The 16,451-nt window shown below is 53.3% G+C and overlaps 1 protein-coding gene across 2 annotated transcripts in view; it reads right to left on the bottom strand.

Moving 5' to 3' along the window:
• Positions 1-15,945, bottom strand: part of FOSL2 (FOS like 2, AP-1 transcription factor subunit) — a 37,270-nt gene extending 21,325 nt beyond the window's left edge. Inside the window, exon 1 of one of the 2 annotated variants that reach the window (XM_072937992.1) lies at positions 15,786-15,945. Coding sequence is in view for 1 of the 2 variants with exons in the window: in XM_006197235.3 (XP_006197297.1) it covers positions 751-852 (102 nt within the window). In the remaining variant the exon portion in view is untranslated. Of the gene's footprint in view, positions 1-750; positions 1,677-15,785 lie in introns of those variants that run through there. The other variant, XM_006197235.3, reaches the window with a different exon arrangement.
• Positions 15,946-16,451: the final 506 nt, after the last annotated feature.

The raw sequence follows: 16,451 nt of genomic DNA on the forward strand, positions 1-16,451 counted from the left end.
AGCGAGGTCTCTCCACCACCCCCTTCTCTCTGCAGGCGTCTTTGCCCGAGGTACTCCCAGACCCCCGAGGCGCCCCTTCTGGTGGCAGTGCAGGCTCCTTCTCCGACCCTAACAGGAGATGGATGGGCGCCGGGCACATAGACGCAGCCCGAGCCAATCAAGGCTGACCTCCTCCTTCCTGACCTTCGCACCTGATTCCCAGAGCGACAACCCTCGCCCTCCCTCCGGATTACATGAAGGAGCCCAACCATGTTTCCGAGTCTCCAACCTCTTTTAGAAATTAACTAAGCCCTATGGAGAACGGAGGAAGAGGAGAGGGCTTTTTCGCAGGAATAAGGTCCCTGGACGTCGGGATAGGCCCGTGGGTGCAAAGATTTTTTTTTTTTTTTGGTACACCACTGAGAGAGAATGGATGCGAATTCCTGGGAAAGGAGGTACAGGTTCCTGGGAAGGGGGCCTGCAATTCCCGGAGCTTGGTTGGATAAGACGTAGTGTGAAGTATAGGGTTTGCCGGCTCTTCCGCCCACTCGCCGCTCCAGTTTAAAAAAAAAAAAAAGTGTTGGCTGGGGTCAAGGGGGGAGCGAAAGGAGGGGTGGGTAGAACAAGACGAAAATCCAGAACTTACAGTGGTGGCCCGTAGGAATTTTCTCGCCAAGCCAAGAAAGGGAAAAGAAAGCAAAAGAAGCAGTGGCGCTAGAGGAAGGCAGGGGTCCGCCCGCGCCGCCAGGTGCACCCGGGACCCGCACCTACCTGCTGGCCGCCGCCGCCGCTGGAGTAGGACTCGGCGTGCGCAGGAGAGCCGCTGCTGCCCCGGGACGAGGTGTCAAAGTTCCCGGGATAATCCTGGTACATGATCCGCGGTGGGGGCCCGAGAGGAAACAGGGTGTTTTTCTTCCCCCGCCCTCGCCGCGGCCGCGCACCGGCTGCTGCGCTCTCGCTCCCTGCCGGCCGCGCCTCGGGCTCTAGTCTTCGCTCCCGGGCTTCTCTCCCTCGGCGGCGACACCCCGGGAACAGTGACCCCCGAGCGCCGAGCGCTGAACTTCTTTCCTGCTCTATAAGCGCCGCGGGACCAGTTGTCCACCCGGTCCCTCCCTCTAAAAAGTCCGCACGTCCCTCGGTCCCTCCCCCGAGCGCGCCCTCCTGCCCCCGCGCGCAATCGGAGCCCAGCGGGACCGCCGGCTCAATCAAAAAATGGAAATTGAAAAAGAATAGTTGCCCGGCGAGTCAAGCCTGCAGGTCTAGGGGGCCCCGATTTCAGACAGGGCAAAAAAAAAGAGTGGGGGCGAAAAGAAAGGCTGCCCGCTTGGAGAAACTTCTATTTCCTCCTTTTAGAAAAGGAGCTGAGAATAAACTTCCTGTGGCCGACTCGTCGCCGGAGTTTCGAGCGGCTCGGACAGTTGACTAGGAGAAGAAGGCAGCCTGCGCCTGGCTCGCGTCCCGTGTGGTTTCAGCCGAGCCGGCGCGGAGAGGGACGCGGACCCTCTCCGCGTGCCGCGGCTCCGGCGCCCAGACCTGCACCCCTTCCCCAGCGCCCGCTCCCGGACGGGCCCGCCTCGCCCGTCCGCGCCTCTCTCTCTCCCTCTCTCAGTCCCCGCCGAGCGCCGCTTGCTTGCTCGCTGGTTCGCTCGGAGACCCAGCGCTCTGCCCGAGATGAGTCACTACAATGGCACGAGTTCAACTCCACACTCTTTATTCTCCAGCCCCTGTACCTCACGTCAACCCCAGACTCCACCTTGCAGGGAGGAGCGCGCGGGGAGGCGGGAGGAGAAGGCCGAGGAGGAGGAGGGGGAGGAGGAAGAGGCGCGGGAGGAGGCGGGCGCGGCGCAGCGTTCCCCTCCCTGCCCCGGCTCCCGGCCGCGCTGACGCCAGCCACACACCCGGCGCGAGGAAGGAAGGCGGTGGCGGGGGTGGGAGCGGACCGCGGGCATAGTTTGGGGGAGCTGAGGCACCCTGGCCCTTCCCCACGCTCGCCCACCCACCCCCTCCGGGCCCTGCGCCCTTGGTCTGTTCCACTGGCACATGTTGCCAAAGATGGTCATTTGCGTTAGAAGACGCGAGTGCGGGTTCCCTCGCTTTCGGGTGACGTGGAGGGAGAGGGATTCCCTCGCCGGCTCCCGAGCGCTCCACGGCCTCCCCCCTTCTCTACCGCCCTGGGAAGGGGCGCGGGGCGGGGCCCCGAGAGCGGCTGCGCTGGCCTCGGAGCCGTGTTTTAGAAAATAATCAAAGTCCTAAAGAGCGAGACCAGCGGTTCAGTGCGGCGCCACCGCGAGGCCGGGAGCCGGGCGCGCAGAGCTGCTCGCAGGGAGGGAGCGGCCGCGCGCGGTCGTCGGCGCCCTCCGCGGCGCCGCCGGGAGCAGCGGGCGCCCTGGGCGCGCAGGGTACCCGCGCCTCCCTGCGGCCGAGCCTTGGCGGGGCGCGGCGCCGCCAGGCGGGGCGGGCCTGCCTATTTTCCCCTCGGTGGCTGGGTGCCCACTGCTTCCCGCCCCACCCCCCTTTTTTCGGCCCTGCAATTAATTTGTTAGAGTAGACTTGAAGACGAAATTAACCAGTCAAGACATTCCGGCCACCTTCTAAGCCAGGCAATTAGGACGCATCTAATAGGAATAATCGAGCTTTAAAAGCAAACTGGACTGTTACGAATTTGGAAACAAACCAAAAAAAGGGGGTGGGGGGAGAGGGAGACCCGGGAGAGGGTGTGCCCCCAACATTGTCTTCAGCTGTTTTGGAGCGAAGTTCAGGGAACAGGTAGTCCGGACTCTTAGGTTCTCCCGCCTCGTGGGCAGGGCGGGGCGAGGCGCGGGGTAAAGAGCACAGGCCTTGGAGTACAAACGCGGGCTGTGCTGTTTACGAGCTGTGAGACTTTGGGCGAGTCCCTTAACCTCTCTGGGCTTCAGCTTCTTCCTATAAAACGAAGGGATTGTGACAGGACCTTCTTGGGCCCTAATCATCTCTGGAACCTTCTGCAGCGGTGATCCACAGGAGCGTTGTACCAGGAGTCAAGGAAACTGGGTTCTGGTCCAGGCTCTGCCTTACTCTCGGTTTACCCAACTCTTGAGTGGCACCGTATGTATCCCCACAGGGTCCTAGTGAGGACCCAATGGGAAGATGTGTGAAGACTGAAGTGCTGTGCACTGTAGCACATCACAGTTTCGATCCTCAGTTTCCTTATCTGTAAAGTGGGGGTGTTGCTAGGAAAGAAAAATACAGCCGGGAACTCGAAGCTTTCCCGGGGCTCTATATAAAGCGCTGGCGTTTCCGGGACGGCTGGCGGCATCTGGCCGCCCCAATGGCCCCAAGATACGGTAATCCCAAACAATACTCGGGGTCATTGTTTACAGCTATAAAACACATTCTGTCCTGAGCTCCATCCCCAAGGACGCGCGCGGAGAGGCAAGGCTAGCCAGACTCTTCGAAACCTCCGCCGCCGCCTGCCGGCAGAGTCCCCAACTCCCCGGCTGGGTCGAGAGGTGTAGGGCAGGTGGGTGCGTGCACCCGGCGCAGGGGCCTGGGGTTTTGTTGTCTTTTTTTTTTTTTTTTTAATCCCTGCGTCCTGCCTGCCTGGGTGTGTTTACGCGCCTCTCCCAGCAGGACTGAGTAAATGCAGTCCTTTGACGCAAAACCGATCAGCCCTTTCCCCAGCAGCAGCGGCAAAACCCAGAAAACTGAGGGTGGGGACGGTTGGGGGGGAAACAGAGGAGAAGAAATCGTGACACTTTCTCACTCGCCTCTGCGTCCCCTCCCGGGCCACACGGGCCCTTAGCGAGATCTTGGGAGGCTGCAAAGGGAGGCGCGGCCGCAGCGTCCAGGGCCTTCCCGGGAACAGCCGTGTGTAGAAGCTGAGCGAACAGACGCACTTTCAGTTTATCTTTGAGCAGCAGCGGCTGCCCGGCCCTCCCCTCCCCCACCCCGCGCTTGAAAATCCGGGTGCTTCTGGGTCTCTCCCACACAGTCCTTCCAGTAATTTGGGGGGAAAGAAGGAGGGGGAAAGAGAGCCGGAGCTTCCTCCGTGGCCTCCGCTGTCCCGGGCGCGCCCAAGCCGGGGCAGGCGCCGCCGGGAGCGCGCGGGCGGGCGAGCGCACCCTTGCGCCCTCGCACGCCCCCGCCCTGCCTCTTCCCCAGCCTTTTCCTTTCTTGTGGGTTCCCGTAAAGCCCAGCAGCCCTGAGACGTCTGCAGAGCATCACGGAATCTGTGCTGATGCAAGTCGCTAGCCTCTCTTTGGTGCGCCCCGGCTTGCTTCGGAGCGCTTTGATCCCGGCCTTCCCCTGCTCCAGAACTCGTGCTGGCTCCCTCTGCCCGCCGGGAGGCCTGCGTTCCTCACCCCGCCTTCACCTTTCAGTCCCTGAGCGAGCGCCAGGCCCGCGAAGCTGGTGCCCTGGTACCCCGGGTCCGGCTCGTGCCTCGGCCTGTGAATGCCAAACTGAGAGTATTTAGCCTCCAAGCCCCGTTCATTGCCCCCTCCGTGGGGAATCAGTCATCCCAGGATCACCCAGTTAGAAAGGATCCTCTGGCTCCCTGGCATAACATGCTAAGAATAGGGGCCAGCCTTTATTGAGAATTTGCCAATAGTGAGGCACCAGGCTGAATAAGGGATTGCCTCATGCAGTCCTCCCAACAAACATTGGAGGTGGGTATTATTCTCTGGTTGCAGGTCAAGAAAGCGACATTCAGTAACTTGCCCAGGAGAATTAGAGGATTAGTGACCCAGTTGGAAGTGCAGGTGGGCCTCTATGACACCAGACTCTTCCTCTTACCCAGGACATGTATGACCTGCCTCCTCCTGGAATGTCTTTGTTTTTCTCTTCCTGGTCTCCAGAAAGCACGGACTTCATCTGGTGCATGACTTTGTCCTACACTTATAGGTGCTCCTTAATTCTCTGCCTAGCACTACCCAGGACAGAGAAAGGTCATGTCAAGTAAGAGAAGAGGAGGTGGTAAGCTGGGATGAGGGGAAAAGGGCAGCTTGGGCTGTCTTCTTACTGCCTCTTTTGGTCTTGGGCCTCCCTGCACTGAAGTTAGGAGTTTCCTCCTCTGTCCCTCCTGTCCAACACTGGCCCCTGACTTGAATCCCAGAATGGCTGCCTGCTCAGAGTGCTAGGCAGTTCATGAAGCTCTTCCACATACATGGCCTCGTTTTTCCTCACACAACATCCCTCCTGGGGGTGTGACAACAGTCAGGGTGACTCTGGATTGCCAAAGAGGAGGCCGAGGAACAGAGTGGCAAGGCAGCCTACTCCAGATTTCCCAACCTGTCGGTGCCAGAATTCAAACCCATCTCACCTGACTTTACGCCCCGTGCTCTGCCTGTTACCCATGCTCCCAGCCTTGACAGGTCAAACTCCATGGCTTAATGATAAATGGTCCTCTATCCATCATGACTGAGCAAATCTGCCATCATTTCTCTATTGGAAGCCACACATTTTGCTGATGTTTTAACATTTCTGAAAACCAGGATGCATGCTATAATCAGTGACTATTTAATATGGAAGCGTTTCTGTTTGTCCACAGATCTCTGGATCAGTCAGGAGTCCATCAGGAAACAGACTTCAGCCCAAATGGTTCAATGGAAGAGGCTTCCATGGAGCATCTCCTTAGAGAGCATCTTCCATGGACGGGGCTAAGGGAGCAACAAGGAATCCTGCTGCACCCAGAGCCTAGTAACAGCTGGAAACTGTGACCACCCCCAGGGTTGAAGAGGGGAGAAAATCATTAGCACACTGGGACCATGGAAGAAGGCCATCCAGCAGGATACAGAGAAGCAGCCCCTGCCAGAAATTACGCTGAAGGGGATGAGGGAAGGGATAGCAGACCATCTCTCCCATCCCCTAGTCAGCCTCCCAGGGCACAGAGATGGACAAGGAAGGGTGAGCAGTGGATCTGGTAGGAGTGGGGAAGGCACACTCAGCAAATGGGGAATAACCAGCACAGATGCTCCTCAACCCAGATGTATGTTCTCATGAGTGGCATTTCAGGATGGGGGAAATACAATCAGGGAGTCTCATGCATCACCCTGGAGTCGAGATAAACATCAGAATAACCCGCACAGCGTTTCAAGTTGTGCCTCCCCTCCCTTTAAACTTCACTGATACACTCAGCCACTAATCCAGAGGGAATGTGTTGTATCCCTCAGGTGTGGGGGCAGAAAAAAAAGCTGGGAACCACGGATCAAAAGAGATCAGCATCTGGAGGAAAGAGCTGGATGAATAAGCAATGCTGACTCCTCCCCAGTGGCCTTACACAACCTCCTTTACATTCCAAGGGAGACCATCCCAGCTTAAGTACTCTGAGACATGAGACATGTCCTCACCCACCATGATTCCCATTTCATGTATGGGATACACACCAAGGAGAAGATAGGAAAACAAGGAAGTCAAGAAACTATCGCTCTAGAGGCAGTCCTAATAGTATTAAAACGGAATGTTCCGCATCTGGGTGGTAGTTACATCTATATGTATGTAAAAAAAATTCATCTAGCTCTATCCTCAGATTAGGGCACTCTACTATATGTTACCTTTAATTTAAAAAAAAAAGTGAACAACAGCAAAACCTCTTTGTTGCCTTAGACCACATTTAGCATTATACTAAAGTTTATACAACACTTCCCAGAAAGCAGATGCAAATGAGGCCTTTCTGGTCACCTGCTTATGGCCCCCTAGGAGAGATTGAATAGTCACTGCCCTAGTAAGACTCAGGCAAAAGAAAAAAGGGTACTTCCCCAGTTGTGTGTGTGTGTGTGTGTGTGTGTGTGTATGTAAGCCGGAAACATTCCAGAGATAAAGTGGCCAGTGCTGTTATTCAGAAGTGTCCCTATGAGTCAGAACAAAGTTACCCCTGGTTAGGAATGTTTGTTGGGTCCAGAGAGAAGGAACAGAACAACTTCCCTCACTTCCTCTTCAGGGTCTAAGATCTGCACAAGGAGAGGTGGCTCAGGGTTGGGCTTTGAGTTGGGAAATAGAGGTCCAAGATGGCCCTGCTGTAGCCAGCTGTGTGACCTGGGCCAAGTCCCTTGATATCTCCAAGCTTCTGCTTCCTCATCTGCCACCAAGAGCCTAGACTGAATGTAGGCCCTGTCATAGGGCAAGGGAAGCACAGAAGTCCTAAAGGGGGAACTCTTTCCCCACTGCTCCACCATCTGGGATGAGTGTCCTGCCAGGCGTCAAGTCCCGCACAGAAACACATCTCTCCTACCCTCCTATTCTGAAGACCCAGAAGTCCAGGGGTCTACTCCGACCCCAGCACAAGTATTCCCCGTCCCACCCTACCCCAGGCCAGAGGCTCCAGGCAGGCTCCCTCCACTTCTAATCTGGTCAGAGTCCTGGACCCTACCAGGCTCTCACAACCATCCATCTGCCTGGCCCCAGGATCTGCCCAGCATGAATGGAGGCAGGGAGCAGAAGAGAAGCCTGTGGCCTGGGTGGACCCTGCCCTTGGGCAGTTTACAACCTAGCTGAGAAAAATAAAGAGTAACACACACAATAGTGGGGGCATGAAGCAATAACAATGGTGGCACCTATTAAAACCTTTTATGGGGCTTCCCTTGTACCAGACAGTGTTTTAATTGAGTCATATATATTAACTCAGTTAATATTCACAACAACTCTATAATTATTATCCCCATTCAACAGGTGAGGACAACTGAAGTCAGAGAGGTAAACTCACCCAAGTTTTCATAGCAAAAGAGAAACAGAGCTGGGATTTGAACACATGTAGTCAGGCCCCAGGCTCTTGGTACGAAAGGGGTTAATGAATCTTCCCATTAGCATGGCACTGAATCATTTCAGACTGTCTCTACAGACTCAGACATGTCACCCACCACTGTTTCATCTGATCCCCTCAACAGTGTATGTGGTAGCCAGGTCCTACATTATTGGCCCTATTTTCCAGATAAAGAAAAGTAAGTCATGGGCTCAAGGTCACACCTACCTTGCATGTAGAGCAGGGTGTACCCAGGTCTCCTGACTCCCATGTGCCGGGCCTTTGTTTTTCTCCTCCACACTCTGGGCCCACAGGGGTTATAAGAGGCTCTCAGAGAAGGAGTGAGAGCAGGAGGCCTCATCGCTTGTTTCAGGCCTCCTTCCAGGGCTGCCGAATCTCGATTGTTTGGCTGGCCTAGCACCCACTCCCCTTTCTTCTGGTAAGAGCCTCCTGATTTCCTTTGGGGGAGCCTCCACTTCCCATTGACCTTAATCCTTTAGCCTTAGGGATGGACACAAGGACCCATGATCCAGTCCTGCCAAACAGAACCCCCACTTCCCTGGCAGCAGTTATTGACTGTTCAAGGTTGTGCAAAGGACCCAAGACTGGCCTTTGAGAGTCAGACCTGAGGCTTTGGCTGAAACCCTTGGGAAAGGCGTACTCTGTTTCCAACTGGGAGATAATACTCTTTACTACCACCTGGGGAGAGGCTACGAGGAATAAAGCCAACCGAGAGAGAAGCAGGGCCGAGCACTGGAGAACAACAGGTTTCTGCTGACTTTGTTGGATCTCCCGAACCCAGGCGCGCCTAAATTGGTTGTGCTTCTGGACTTTCCATCCTGCGGCAAGAAATTCCCTTTTCCATTTAAGCCAATATGAGTTGAGTATCTGTTTATGGCAAGTAATAGATTCCACCAGTGAACACACCGAGAGTACCTACTGTTAGCACTTCTGTTTGCTAGAAATTCCAAGAAAAACAAACCCAGGTAAGGAAGAGGTTGTGTTCAAAGAATCTGGAATCTGGTGAGGGATGCGAAAGATGCTTAAGTTTAGAACAAGTCAGAACACAATAAACACCACAAGGCAGCCATGAAGGTTCTCTGGCTAATGTAGAGAACATTTCAGGTGGAATACCTCAGAAAAGGCCTCCTGAAGGTGGTGGCAGTGACACTGGCCTCGGGAGTCTGATGGGTTGTTGACAGGTGAAGGTGGGGAGGCTGCAGAGCAGACAGCATTAGGAAGGGCCCAGAATTGGGGATGTACGTGTGTGTGGAGCAAGAATAAAGAGAGGGGGTTGACTGAGGCCAGGGGAATGCTCTAAAATTCATAGTCTAAGTGGATGGGGAATGAGGAGAGAATGGTCCTGAGCTATTTCCAAAATCTGAAGCTATTCCCTGTAGAAAAAGAGCTAGGCCTATTTGGTATGCCCCCTAGGGCTAAGGATGGATGCTGGGAGCGGGGCAGGCAGAGATGACCTCAGCCAAAGGAAGCGAGTCCTACCTGTAAATATCATGGGAAGTTTGGGGGAGATGTTCAAAAAGAGGCCAGGACCTGGTGGGTGTTATAAAGGGGATTCAGAAACCAGACAGGAGTCTGAATCGGCTGACCCTGACCATAGTGTGAGTTCTGAGCCAGACTTGGAGATTCGTGGCTGATGTGGGAGGGGTTTGGATTTCATTCCAAAGGCAATGCTAATACACACCAACTGGAGGAGGCACGATAGGAGGCAGGAGCAGCGACAGGGTCAGAGCTACACCTGTATCTGTGAATCTCTCTTATAAATACACAATTTGGGAATTTTTAATATGAATGGGATAGTAAATGATGGCAAGAATTTTTTTTTGTTTTGTTAGGTGGGAGAATGGCATTCCCTGTGCTCGTGTAAGATACTAGTCATAGTTTTTAGATGCACGCTGAAGGACATAGGGATGAAGTGACATAAGATTTGATTTAGAATATTTAAGCAAGAAAAGGGAGGAATTTTATATTTTTCACACTCATGTATGTGTATGTGGATATATGCACTAGAATATGTATATACATATATGTATATGTGTGTATGTGTGTATGTATACTAGACACAAATGCAAAGTTAGCAAATATATTGTTGAACAAAAGATGCCACAGAGAAAGACAAATATATTCCACGTGTATCACTTATATGTGGAGTCTAAACAAAAATGAACTTATTTACAAACCAGAAATAGACTCATAGACATAGAAAACAAACTATGGCTACCAAAGAGGAATGTAGGGGCTGGAGGGATAAATTAGGAGTTTGGGATTAACATATACACACTGCTATATCTAAAATAGATAAACAACAAGGTCCTACTGTATAGCACAGGAAACTATATTCAATATCTTATAATAACCTATAATGGACAAGAATCTGAAAAAGAATCTTTGAGTCACTTTGCTGTATACCTGACAATAACACAACATTCTAAATCAACTATACTTCAATTTAAAAGAAAAAAAAGATGCTAGACACAAAGTGGCACTTATTGTGTTGTTTCATTATATATACATTTTAAAAGGCAAAATGAATCTATGATATTAGAAGTCATTGCAGGTCAGGCCGACTGGAGGCGCATGAGGGCAGAGGTCTGTTTCTTGGCTGGTCAGGCTTACAGGTGTGCTCACTTTGTGAAAACTCAGAGTGAGTGGTACATACAATTTGTGTACTTGGCTGGATGTATGTTTTATATGTCAATAAATTTACCCCAAAATACCACTCCTACACACACACACACGTATGAGCGGAGAGAGATCTATATTGTGATAGTTACATGAGAGGGAGAGCAATCAGAAGCATATATGGCTCCTCATCGATAATTTCTTAGAAGGAGAAGATACAGTATGAGCTATGGCCTTAAGCCTGAGTTTTCCAAACAATTTTGAATACTATCCTCAAGGGGAGTTTTTTTGTTTTTCATTACTTGAGAAACACATATCATGGGCTGAATATAAAAAAGCTGCCCTTAAGCTGCTCACTCTGAATGGCAGGGTAGAGTAGAGGGTGGAAGGGAGCAGGTAGAGCCCAGAGTGGAGACTGAGAGGAGACAGGTGGGAGTGCCCAGAGCCTGGGAGGGCAGAGTCCACGTTCAATGCTCCCACCTGGGCCGTCCCCAGCACTCCAACCATTGGGGGCGTGCTTACATGGAGAGGGTGGACCTGCACAGACTCACAGACACCTCAAGTATGACAGACCAAGAGGGGCCCCCTACTGAGCACCCCCTGGGGTTCAGCACACCCCTGTGGATCAGCTGCTGTGGGTCACTGAGGGCATGTGCTGCCATGGGGACCCATGCCTCTAGAGACACACAGAGCCCAGGGAGCTGTGGCTCTGTTACCTGCACAGTGAACACATCATGTGATTTTCTGCCTCAGACGAGGAAGCATCCAAGAGGTAGGGGATGTTCCTAGAAGGAGGGAAGCAAGGGAGGGAGGGAAAAAAGGAAGGGGGGAGGGAGGCAGGGACTCCACTGGTTTTTCTCTTGAGGCAGCTGTGATGTTTCCAGAAACAGCCCTGAGTTTGTAGGCAAAAGACAAGGTTTGAGTCCTGGCTCTGCTACTCAGAGCTGCAAACCTTGACAAAGTCACTTCATCTCTAAACACCTAGTTCTCTCATCTGCCAAGTGAGGGGGGTGGGTGTGCCAATTTGTGCACAGCTCAGTGCACAGAAAGGACCATGGGCTTAGATCACAGAGGCCTGGGTTCCAGGCCTGGCTCCGCTGCCTGAGGGTCAAGCGACCTTGGGCTGTTACTGAATCCTTCTGAGTCTCTTTCCTCCCTTGTGATGTGATGATGATTATATCACCAGAGCCCCAGGGCCATGGCGAGGATAATACATGGAGGCATTAATCTAAATATCCATCTACCACCTATTTATTTATCCTCTGCTTATTCCCCAAAGGATTTCTATAGCTATGAGAAAGATTCTATGAAACAACATGGGAAGGGCCTGACACATGGTGAGTACTGGGTTGTGGTGAGGCTCAAATGTGATAAAGTTTCTGGAAGTGTGTCACAAACGGGAATTCCATATACATGAAAGCTAGAAAAAGTGGGAAAGAAAGGAGGGGTTCAGGGAAGCTGGACAGAAATGGATGTCCACAGAGGAAGAACTCGGGTTCTTAGAGCTGCAGGAGCCCAACCCCCAGCCATGCATAGAGCAACTCTGGGAGGAGCAGTGGCTACAGGGTCCCGTAATGTCACAGCTGGAAAAAACAAGAGAGATCATTTGATGCAAACCTTGCCCCACTCCATTATACAGATGTGGACACTGAGGCTCTGAAAGGGAAACAAGTTTGCTTCAGGTCACCCAAGACAGCAGAGGCAGAGCTGGGACCAGACTCATTTCCTAAGGCAAAGTGTAGGGCACCCTTTCCACTGCCCCACAAACCCCGGAGCTTGGTGTGTTTCCCTCACTCTGGTCTGGGGCAGCGAGAAGCAAGTCTGCAGGAGCCTCACTGCCTGGGTTGAATTCTGGTAGCTCACGGCAGGAAGGTCAGCTCCCTCCCTGGTAAGTGTGCCTGGGGCCCCACCCTGGATGACGTGCCCAGGGGCTCCTGAGCTGTGAGTATAACCCACAGCCGAGAGCAAACACAGAGCCTTATTGTTAGAGACATCGATTACTGCACTGGGTTGGGCATTTATTTATTATCACATCTATTTCTTTTCATTAACAGAAGGCAAACATTCCCCACCCCGGTAACTGGAAGGCTACTACCTGTACCAGAGGATGGGTGATGTCTCTTGAGGCTGGGCTGGGAGCAGAACCAACCTACCTACATGGTCCTTCCATCCAACCCAAGCAAGGGGAGGAGAGACTCAGGTCAGATGTAAGGTAGAACTGCCCACACCATCAGGATCCAGAAACTGCATCATTAAATAACATCAAAAGCTGTGGGGTGGAATTGGGACCCAGAGCTGGTCCTATTTCTCACTTTGCCTCTTGACTTTCGGTGAGATACTAAACCTCCCTAGGCTTGGTGTCCTCACCTGTGAAATTCTAGAGGATGTAAAGGTTAAATATACACGTGAAAGCAGCTAGCATAGTGCCTGCTACGTGCGCACTCAATAAACAGTCCCCGAGCTGTATCTGCGAGCAAGGAGACTCTTCAGATGAACCTGTCAGGTAACAGGGGCTCCACTCAATAAACAGAACATGTGGATCTGCACTGGATTGCCCCTTCTCAGGGAGGATAGTAGCCTAGCCAGATCTCACCTGGGGGCAGGGGAATAAACCTCGTGGCCTTTTCAGTCCACTCCAGTCTCCTTATTTAGCTTTCATTTCAATGTCTCTGTCTTTCTCTTGGGCCCAGAGTTGGAGCCCCCACCCTGCCCATCCCAGCCTCAGGCTCTCTCCCTTTTCCCCTTGAAACACACCTTCAGGCCCTTCCCTTCCCCCACCAGCACTGTCTTTCCCTTGGGAGATCCAGGTTTCTTCCTGTTCCCATTTCAGATTTTTGACTTCTTCTTTGAGACTTTTCTCCTCTAGCAAATGTAGGAGGGATTTGGTTGGGACCGTTAGCAAAACTCTGGGAATAGCCAGGTTCAGAGGTAGCTTTACCTAACGAGGGAGGGCTGAGCAGGTGGAAGTGAAGTCTGGATCCCTGGGATGAGCAGGTCCTGTGGGGCAGAGCATCGGAAATGCTCCTTCCTCCCCGGCTTCCTCCCACAGCGCCCTAGGCAGGCCCATGGCCCCTGGGAGGAGGCCATCACCCACAACCTCACCCTGCTGTCTGCGGGGGGAGGGGCTTCTCATTTTCCAGATTCTTCACTCTTACCCTGTATTGAATCGTTTGTTACCTCCAGCAAAATGTCTAGCAACAACTCTGTGGATGGCAACCAATGACAATGATGGGAACCAAGGACAACTCGAACTCAGCTGTTTGGTTTGACCCCAACAGACTGGGAAAGCTGGAAAGGACCCCCAGGCATCACAGAGACCAGTTCTCCTTCCAAAGCAGCATGGAAGTTTTGTGGGGTGATTAAAGATGCTAGGCCATAAAAGGACTCAATTTTCAAATACATGTGGAAAAGACTGACTTAAATGGGTTTCTCTACTCAGGACTTCTCAGAGCCTTTCATATGCCAGTGCCAATTATAGATATCCAGGATGCCTTTCCCAAAAGCATCCCATGAAAAGAGTGACTCAGCCAGCCTTTTGGCTTTATGGTGAGGTAACCTAGGCACAAGCTCCTAGGGACAGAGCCACCAGTGAGTCAAGGTCTCATGACCCCAAGGTTGAGCATGCTCATCTTTTTTCTGATTTTGTTTTGCACTGTAATCGGGGGCAGGAGATGGAGGGAAGAGCAGGTACTTTATGTGCACTGAAGGACAGAATTAGGGCCAGAGGATAGAGGTTCCTGCTGAGTGGAATTTCAACTCCACCCAAGTAAGAATTTTAAAATAATTAGACCTGTCTGGACGCAAACTGAGCCAACCCACGAGGCAGCGAGCTTCCCACCACTGAAGGTGTCCAACCTGTGGCTGACTGACCACTGGCTGGGGTAACAGGTGGACTCCAAAAGATAAATCCACGCCCGAATCCCCAGAACCTATGAATGAGATCTTGTTTGAAAAAAGAGTCTTTGCAGATGTAACGAAGTTAAGGATCTCAACACTAGGAGGTCATCCTAGATCATCTCAGTGGACCCTAAATCCAGTGATAAGTGTCCTTCTAAGAGTGAGGCCAAGGGAGATCTCACACACACACACACACACACACACACACACAGAGGAGAAGCCTCTGATGTGAAGACAGAGCAGAGACAGGTGTCCCAAGGGTACGGAATCCTATAGCCGCCCCAGGGGCTGAAAGAGGCCCTGCCAATACCTTGATTTTGGGCTTCAGGTCTCCAGAACTGTGAGAGAATCAATTTCTGTTGTTTTAGACCAGAAAGTTCGTGGTCATTTGTTATAGCGGCCACAGGATAAGGGTTGGGGATGCTGTCAAGGGGAAATAAGCACAGATGGGTAAGAGATGCTTCACAGAAGGAAACTTGAGGCCTCTCCGGACCCTCTGGCCACCAGTTGTCACCCCTCCAGGATACCTGTGGTTTAGTGACTGGAAAGCTGTGCCAGGATTTCCCACCTGTCCCAGGAAGGGGAAGCCATCAGAGTATAAGGCCCTGGTCAGGAAAAGCAAATAGTGGATGACGACTGGCTGGTGCTCCCCATGGCCCCAGCAAAGGCCCCCACTTTGGTGTCTTCGGCAAAGAATCCCTTAAAGTCATAGAACCTACAGCCATCTCCACGAAATGATCAGATGACCGGTCAGGCAGAGCCCTGGAGAGCAGCTTCTTTGTCAACCAAGCTGGGTCTGTCCTTGGGTCCCTTGCCCCAATGACAGAAATCAGCCCAAGGCCCCCCTCCCCCCACCACGCACGGGGAAGGAGGGCCAGGCAGGCACCCCGAGGACAGCCCGTTCCCTCACTGCTGCACGCATGCACTTTTACACGCACTCAGGGGCTCTGTCGCAACCGCCTCTCTGCCCCGAGACAAGCGATAACACGCCCGTCCCTTCTTGCCTTCAGTCCCTGGCAGAGTAAGACCCAACCCAGGTTGCAGGGCACAGCACGATTAATTGCCAGGTAAAAGAGGAGGCTGCGGTTTGACTGTCTCAGCAACAATCTGGGGAGACCTGAGGACGGGAGAAAGAGGGGCTGAAGCCAGTGGCAACCTCCAAGCTCCTGGCTGCCCCAAGGCCTGCAGCCATCTGCAAAGCCAGTGTCAGCGGCTTTGTCCCTACAGCCAGGAGCCCAGCCAGTCGGGCACCTCAGGGCTGGCTGCTGCCTGCCTCCCTGGGGAGCAGAGTGAGCTTTGCCCATCTGGGCGAGCCAAGCTGGGTGCCGGGCAGGAGCCCCAACCCGGGCACACCCGTACATGCGGTTGGCCTGGCTCACCCAGAGCCCAGCTGGCCATGCGGGTGGGGAGGGCTCCCCCTGCCCAGCTGCAGTCACAGCAGGACTCCCAGGTGCCCCCCAGCCCCACCCCAGAGCCCCGGAATCTGGTCTCAGAGGTGGCCTCACTTTACTTCCTGGTTCCCTCTTTCTACTTTCCAAATCCTCTGCAGACTTACCCAAAACGTGAGAGGGAACACGGCATTCTTCCCTCTCCGGGGCAGAAACGTTTTGTACCCAGGCCCGCGGGCTCGGTAAATGTTTGCTTGCAGGCTTGTTTTGCTCAGCTGGGCCGGGGTTGGGCTGAAGCCCCCCTGTCCTCAGTTGCCTTCTCCCCTTCCCGTCACCACCCTAATTTCAGGCTCAACTGTGCGCGTTCAGGGCTTAATTAAACTCTTGTCTTGCTTTCAGAAGAGACATTTTCTGCCCCAGGGAGTTGCTACCGAGTTTTGTGAGGAAGGCAGGTCTGAGCAGGCTCCCAGGTGGAGAAGATCTGCTGGGTGGGAGAAAGAACATTGCCTCCTGGAAGCTGCCAAGCCATGGCCAACGGGGAACCACTGGGGTGGGAGGCACAGAGGCCCCAGCCTTGGCAATGAGGCCACCCCTAGGCACAGAGGGGCCTCACTGCCTCTGTTGCAGCCACTGCAGGCAGCACCCAATTATTGCAGGTCACACTGTCCAGGTCACACTGTTCCCGGTGCCCGCCTGGCCCCACCCTGCCCAGCCAGCAGCAGCCTCCAGCACCTCCCGCCCACTGCGGGCCACACCCTAGACTCACCTTCCGAGCCGAGATTCCTCCTTCAGGGCCAGGCCCCCACCCCAAGGGGCCTCAGGAGGAGGAAAAG

This window comes from Vicugna pacos, chromosome 15, assembly GCF_048564905.1.
Source record: "Vicugna pacos chromosome 15, VicPac4, whole genome shotgun sequence".
In the NCBI taxonomy this organism is placed as follows: domain Eukaryota; kingdom Metazoa; phylum Chordata; class Mammalia; order Artiodactyla; family Camelidae; genus Vicugna; species Vicugna pacos.